This window comes from Onychostruthus taczanowskii, unplaced genomic scaffold, assembly GCF_017590055.1.
Source record: "Onychostruthus taczanowskii isolate IOZ18803 unplaced genomic scaffold, ASM1759005v1 scaffold13, whole genome shotgun sequence".
Taxonomy (NCBI): domain Eukaryota; kingdom Metazoa; phylum Chordata; class Aves; order Passeriformes; family Passeridae; genus Onychostruthus; species Onychostruthus taczanowskii.
In genome coordinates, this window is record NW_024498462.1 from 15,102,978 (window position 1) to 15,110,656 (window position 7,679).

A 7,679-nucleotide genomic window follows, 5' to 3' on the forward strand; every position below is an offset into this window, starting at 1 on the left:
AAGGGAGGCATAGCTGCTGATAGCTTTACCTGAAGTCTCTGTTGATTCTGATCTCCTGGGAATACCCCTGTTAACCAGAATTTATTTGTATCCTTTCTTTTTCAGGCCTTTCTTGAAGCAGCAAAGAATGTATTTTGTATTTGCTCATATGCTGACTTCTGTTTCCACATGGCTGGCAATAATTCTCCTGATCTTTATCAGCCTTTTCCCAGAAATTCTTCTAATAGTTTTAAAAAATATTAAAGAGAAAAATCATCAGGTAAGGAACAAGATGATGTATCACACTGTATTTTTAGGAAGACTGTTCTTACCCTTAGGCACCAGATGAACCTCTGACAATACCACGTACCACTCACATCTCAAGGAAGGCTTTCTACAGTCTTGTCTTGCTCTTTCACATGCCAAACATGTCAAGAAGTTATTCTAAAAATACTGCCTAGATCTGCAGCAGGGAGAGAGCCAACCTGTGCCTTTGCCTAGCTGCCTTCCCTGGGTGGGAATGTGGTGTCTCCTAGAGAAGAGCATAGGCCTTGTCCAGCCTGAGCTGATCACCAAGCACACTTTGTCTTGTCCTGAAAAAAACTGCTTGTTTTTATGTCAGAAAAGCAGGATGCTCCCCTGGTATGTCCTCAGGTGCTGGTGCAGTGGGAGCAGGGCCAGCTCTTGTCACATCCTGCATAAATAACCAAAGGCTCAGACCGTGATTCACTCTCCCTGGAAGTTCTCTGGTTTCTTAGCAGCTCTCCTCCACTGCTGGGGAGGAGGGTCCCTTTAGCAGTGGAAACCTCTTAGCAGTTTTCTCCAGTGCTCCTGCAGGTGGTGAAGGCCAGCTCTGCCAGGCTCAGGACTCGCTGTGCTGAGCCCCCTGCCCCTTGTCTCTGCTGTCCTGGGGGCAGGGGGGTGTCCCATTCCCTAGATCAGGTTGCTCAGGGCCCCATCCTGCCTGGCCTTGGACACTCCCAGGGCTGGGGCATCATTAAAGGTGGAAAGAGTGGAGGTGGTAAGAGCTGTGGTTGTATTTTGTGAGGATTCATGCAACTTATTCCACTTGTGTATGATTTAATAGTTTCCAGCTGGACACCCCTGTTGGATAGGCTGGGAGTGAGCTGCTCTCAGCTGCAGACACAGGAGAGCTTGGGGACAGTGTCCTGGAAAGGAGAGCTTGGGGACAGTGCCCTGGGAGGGTGACCTGGGGGTTTCTGAGCCCCAGCTCAACTCACCTGGGAGGTTTTTGCCTTCACCTGCTGAGCAAAATCCATCCCCTCTTGCAACACTTATTTCAAGAGTGCTTTTTATTCATTTAACAAAGGCTCTTGTGAAATCACTTAGCAAAGCAAAGTGAGTGTCAACTAGAAGAGTCTCTTCAGATGTGCATCCCAAACTAAACACAGGCTGAGCCCTATTTAATGTACATTTTGAGTAAGAGCTTTGTTGTAAGTGCCTGAAGGAGATAGCAGCTCTGGATATCTGTGTCAGCCATCAGACAGCTGCCTGATTTGTAAAGGCATCTAGGACCAGGGAGATGATTTCAAATCAAAACCCTTGTTAAGAATCCTGACCTTAATATTGAAGTAAAATAAATATCAGTGTCCCAAGGGAACCATACAGTGAAAAACAAAATGAGGGGCATTGTATGGGAGCCTGAAGCACAACTTGGTGGCCAAGGGTCCCTTCTGGAAGGGCAGGACAGACTTAGGCCAGGTTGTTGGGCGTTTGCCCTTGATCCCAGTGGGGCAGGGTTTCACCCCCAGTTTCCTGTAACACAGCGCATCAGCTCTGCTCAGCCTTTATTAAATTTTCTGTGTGGTAACGTGGTGGTTGTTTTTATTTTGTTTTGGTTCTGTTTGTTTTCTTAACTGCAAGGCGCATTTGTGTTTTCCTTGGTTTCTGCCTTTCTCTTTCTCGTACTGCAATTTTCTGTCTTTTGTGCTGTTGTGAACTAGGTAACGAAGCGCCTTCCTTCCTCAGGAACATCCACTATCTTCATGCTTTCTCAAACTTCCAGCAATCACAGCTTTTCTTGGAGTGAATAAGGTGATTTCCTTTCTGAGTCGCAATGTGTTGCTTGCTCGACTGCTTTTTTCTTCCTTCTAATGCCTGACTCCTGAAAACCCACGTTTAGACTTGCTCACACAGCAGAGCCTTGCTTTTCCTCACCTTTTGCCTTAATTTAAATCTTTTGCTTAAATATTTGGTCTGTCTCTTCCCCTTGGGTCTCTTGCTGCACCGCAGGTGGGCGAGCTGGTCGTGCTCAGGATGTCCAAGTGAGGTGGACACAGGCAAAGCTGGTTACACTCTCCTTCCTTGCTGTAGTTTTGTGTTAGTGGACCAGACAGGAGTGGGACAAGGTGGATTTGGTGTTCATTGTCCTCTGGGTGATTTGGCAAATGGCTCAGGCTTGTCTGACCTAGGAGGAGCTTCCCCAGTGCCTGCCTTGCCCAGTCCCTGCCATTTGTCAGTGCTGGTACTGTTCTTGGTGTGAGTGATTAAACCACAGCCCACAACCCTCACATCAAGGGATAGTTTTGGACTTGCTGACCATGGGGCTGGTGGGGTCACCCACAGCAAAGCACCTTTACTGCCTGTCCCTAGTGTTTGGATTCACTGCAGCTCTCCACCATTACTTGCTGTTCTAAAAATACCAGTTGTGTGGAGATCAGGCATGTCTTCCTCTGCCCCCAAAAGCACCTGCAGCACGAATCTCCAAACACTTTGAGGAGCAGGGCCAGTTTGAGTACCTCCCATGCCCCTTGCACTGCAGAAGCCAGCCAGTGCTAGGCACCACTGTCCCTCCTTTCTGGAATGAGGCAGCTGTAAGGGCTGTGTGAGCATTGTTTGGCCCAGGCAGGCTGAGGGCTCGTGTGCTATAAGTCTCTTTGCCTCGCTGTTGCAGAGCAGCAGGAAGGCACCTGATTCATTGTCGGCCAGACCTTCTGTCAGACCTCTTCTTTTAAGAACCTTCTCAGATGAGTCTAATGTGTTGTAACAGGTACCCTGTCTGGAGGATTGGGATGGTTTTAAAGGCATCAATTAACCAAGTGTAACCTCCTCCAAATCAATTAAACCATGGTTCTTGTAATCCTCCTGACTGTCGGTGTGGGGCACCTGTCCTTGTGGAATGGAGATGCAATGCTTGGGGTGCATTTTAATGTGGGGGTGTTGTACTATCCAGCTTCTTCAGAATCCCGTAGCTGTACAGATCCTTTCAAATATTTGGCAATATGTAAACAAATCTTTCAATCTAACTGCTACTTCAGTCCAATATTAGCACAAAATTTAATTTGAGAGTGCAGCCTGAATTGTGCTAACACTGGTTATAAAAGCTAATGCTGATGGAGATCTCAGTTGTTAAAATGATCCCAGTATTGCATCTGAATTGTACCAAAATCCCTTTCTCTAGGGTGCATGCTGTTCTGTCAGATAGAAATAAGTATGTTTTAATTCATCTGCACAGATGGAAACTAAACACATGTACTTATCTGTGTGTGGCAGCACATGGGCCAGAGGCATGTCTGTGTCCGTGTGTCTGCACACACACCCAGAGCATCCTCCTACGAGTTGATTTCAAACTTTGTAGTAAGCCAATAGCAGAATAAGAAAAGTGCCTAATTGAATTCACAATTCTGCATTTAGGGGAGATGCTATGTGTGGTGTCTGCTGCAAACATAAACCTGCAGACTGTCTGCGACCCTCTCGCACCTCTGTGCCCGCACCTGCTGCTAAAGACATCAGATTTGTGGCATGGCAGGGCCAGCAGCCAGCCTTGCCAGGCCCCCAGTGCAGCTGGCACCCAGCCTGTGCAGCCAGTCCTTCCCCACTGACATTAGGTGGTGCTCTCCACCACCACTCCCTGGTGCACACTGCTGTGGGAGGTGGCTGGACCAGCACAGGAGCTGCAGGGGACAGTGGGGCAGGTGCCACTTTTGGACTTCATGCAGCATTTTGCAAATTGTGAAAATTGATTTGTCATCTGATTACTTGGTTGTGAATGATATTTGGCACTTTTATCATGGTCTAATCATTCTTCTGTGTATATATTTTTTTAATAACCCAGGAAAAGGTTTATGGGTTTGGCAATGTAACAGTTGCAATACATGTTTGTTTTCCTTCTGATTTTTGCAGGCTGGCCCCTTTGATCTGCCTGTGTTAGTGTCATACAAACGTATAGAGAATGGTTATGTGAAGGCTGAAGATGCTGTTACTAATTTGGCAGAAAGATATCCCCTCAGGATACCTTGAAGTGCTCCACACAAACCCTGCACATTGTCATGCTGTAGGAACCCATGGTTTTACCTGGCAGTGACCTTTGATAGTACCAAGGACTGTGAGCAGCCCTGCTGGGAGAGCAGCCAGGGCACTGGCCCCACGGTACCCGTTAGTCTTTGGTCTTGAGGCTTCCCTGCCCTCCCAGAAAAACCACTTCTGCCAAATCCTACATCACTGGAGGCTGAGAAAGCATCTTTAGGAGTTCACCCCAAACAGCACGGATGGAAGTGCAAGAGTGCAGTGCCAGCCCCATTTCACACGGGGCTCCCGTGCCCGCTGCAGATTGTCCGAGAGCAGCAGGGCTGCTCAGAGCTCCTGCTCTGCCTGACCAAAGAAGTAGCACAGACTTCAACCCAGTCCCATTCCCCTCCAGCCCCCTGGAGGCACTGGGAAGAGGCTGCTCCCCTCACAGGGAAGGTGGATGCAGCCCTGGAGCCCCTCTCCTGCTGCTGGGCCCGGCAGCTGCCCCCTCCCAGCCATGGGTTCCCAGATGCACACGGCAGGATCACTGAAAATTCGGGAGAAATCTTTGCCACTCTCTCCTCCAGGTGGAGCTGGAAGCAGTCTGCGGTCTGTCCACAGCAGTGGTGTCCACGTGAAGACCTGCAGTGCTGGAAGTGCCAGAGCATCCTCCCACAACCAGTTTGCTGATGGGTTTATTCCTGCTGGAGAGTGAAGAAAAGGTTGTTTTGGGGCTGTTTGTGATGGAAGGAAGCTTTTGTGGGGGAAAAAGGAATCCCAAAAGTTGGGCTGTGCCAGACTCTGAGCACCAGGCTCCTGTGGCTGTGCTTGCATTACTGCACTGTGCAGCAGCTCCAACACTTTAAAGGCCTGAGGGACAGTGTAGTCCTTGGTTGATCCCAGGGACATGGGCTGTGCTTGTCAACCTGCAGGTGTATAAAACTGCATCTTGAGTTATTTGCACTAAGAAAAAAGAAGACAGTTTAAAATTGAATACATGAGCCTGATTTCATTTTACATTTTGTTTTTTAAATTGGCATGTTCTTTTTAAATCTACCTGTACCATGGTAGTAGGACCTTTCCTCTTTAGGTTCTGCACAGCAAAGGTGAGATGCCAGACTCTCAATATTTTTTTTTTTCTCTGATACTTCCTGTGTGGAAAGAGCAGCTTCTTTTGTTGTGTTAAGTCCTGAGCAGTGACAGAGCAGCCTGTGTGCCCTGCTGGTTGGTGTGACAGCCCCTGCCTCGTGCTGATGTCCCCAGAGGAGCTGCTGGGAGAAGCTTCGGGGCTCCTTTCAGAAGCAGCAAGCTCTGCACTGCCGCTGGCTTTGGCTCCTGCTCGCTCAGCCTTGTGTCATGTGCATACAACAGAACAATTTGGGATAGACAGAGCATTCCCCTCACCGTGTTTTGTTGAACTGCAGACTGTTCATTTTTGGAAGAATCAAGTCTTGCTCTGGCTGCCATCCCTGCGGTTCGTCTGCGACCGGTGCGGATCAGCTGCTGGCAAATTCTCTCGTGCATCATGAGGATGCTGGATGGGCCTCACCTGAGTGGGAGAGGGGAGTGCACAGTCCTGGGGCTGCTCTGCCACGGCCCAGCGTGGGAGGGACAGATGGACAGGCCCACTGTATCACACACTCTGCCCTGGCCTCAGCACGAGCGGCTCAGCTCCCTGCTGCATGCCAGGCAGGAGCTGCACTGCCAGCATGTGTCCCGTGGGCAAAGCTTCCATTTTCTGCTTGGTTTTGTTTTCCCATTTCCCTAGCTCGTTTCACAGGCCTAGGATTCGACTTGCAGACCTTGTCCCCTGCTCAACTTTCCTTGCAGAAATGCGGTGCCTACAGATCAAGTATACGATGAGTACAATGAAGATATGCTCTCTATGCCAAATCTAACCATTCTCCTTAAATATACAGTTGCTGACTTGTGTTTACATAACCTCTGAAAAATGGGCGCTAAAATGCCTGATTCCTGTGATTCAAAACCATTCCAAGCCCGAATGGTCCCAAGCATGACACCTTGCTTCTCAGTCAGTTTTGTGTCGTGCTCTGCTCCAAGGGTGACAGTCTGTTGCCCTGGAATTCCATTGGTGGGAGCAGTGGGAGCAGTGGAACCTGATGCACCTGTGAACTGCTCAAATAGTCACGTAAGCAGGATCATTTCTGCTGCCTGTCTCAAGACAGAGCCTTCTGAGAACCAAATCTTTCTCTTGGCATTTCCAAGTGTCCTGTCTCCAGCTGGAACAAGCCCTTGCAATAGCTGTATGTTCAAACCCAAGGTGTGCGTGCTGACAGGTGCAATTCATGTGGAATGTCTTGAATACAGCTCTTTTGGAGAAAATGCAGTTTTTCTTGGGCTTGGGTTTTCAGATCGTGCACTGGTGTAGTGCTGGGTGCCAGGACAGCCAGGTCCTGCAGAAGAGCTGATCCTCGCCTCTCAGCAATGGCAAAACCAGAATTCTGATTGCTGTGGGTGACTTGTGAAATCAGGGAAACAGGAGAGCCCTTCTGAGGTTAGAGAGGGGCAGGAGAAGTGCTGCTCAGGGCTGTAGGGTGAGAGGCAGCAGGACTGGCGTGGCAGCAGTGGCACAGGGATGCTGTGGTGGGTGCTCGTTCCCTGATGCCACCACACTCACGGTGCCCTTCAGGGACAGTGAAAGGCCAGTACAGGCTTCTTGGTGGAGAGACTTGAAGGAAAAAAGGCTGGGTTTTCTCATAATAATTTGTTGAAGTTTTATCACTGACTAGTGACACTGAAAGATAAGGACAGTAATTAAGATTCCCTCTAAAACTCTCATGTGATAACAGTGGAGCTTGGTGTAGTCATAGCGACTTTTCAAAAACTAATCCTAATCGTTATGAGAATATTATAAATGACTTGGAATTGCATAAAAGCTTCAAATTGAATTTGTATACACACAGTTGAAAAACTTTCCTAATACTGCACCATTTATCCAATTTCCCAGCTATGAATTTTTTAAAAAAACCATGTAGTGTATAGAAAATGTAAATTATATACAGGCAATGAGCAGATACATTTTCAGCTTCTTGCAAAGAAAAAGGACTGCAACCTTACATTTTTTTCAATTAAATGCAATTTTATACATTTATGTTGCTTTATATCAAGGAAATTGAATGTGAATGTTACCTTTTATGAATGCAACTTGCTCTTTTTTCATTACAGAAACTTTTGTTTGAAGTAATCAATAAACTTTGGTATGTTGTTCTGATTAATATATACTTGTTGTCTCTCTCATCTCCTTGGATACTCCTAGGGGATAATTGATTGTGTGGGCTTTTCCAGGGCAGTACTAGGGGAAAAAAATCAGCATTTTCATGGTGGGGTAGGTGCCAGCAAGGCCATGCTTGGTTGCCTGGTGTGCAGCAGCATTTGCCTAAGGAAACCCTGCTTGCTTCTCATACATTTTTATTTTTGCAGCAGTGTATTAG

General features: G+C 47.7%; 1 protein-coding gene across 3 annotated transcripts in view; it reads left to right on the plus strand.

Moving 5' to 3' along the window:
- ATP11C (ATPase phospholipid transporting 11C) overlaps window positions 1-7,461 on the plus strand; it is a 54,127-nt gene extending 46,666 nt beyond the window's left edge. Inside the window, exons 28-31 of one of the 3 annotated variants that reach the window (XR_005952065.1) lie at window positions 106-259; window positions 1,944-2,034; window positions 2,894-2,989; window positions 4,123-4,235. Coding sequence is in view for 2 of the 3 variants with exons in the window: in XM_041396500.1 (XP_041252434.1) it covers window positions 106-259; window positions 4,123-4,239 (271 nt within the window). In the remaining variant the exon portion in view is untranslated. Of the gene's footprint in view, window positions 1-105; window positions 260-1,943; window positions 2,035-2,893; window positions 2,990-4,122 lie in introns of all 3 variants that reach the window. The other 2 variants (XM_041396502.1, XM_041396500.1) reach the window with 2 other exon arrangements.
- The last annotated feature ends 218 nt before the right edge of the window (window positions 7,462-7,679 follow it).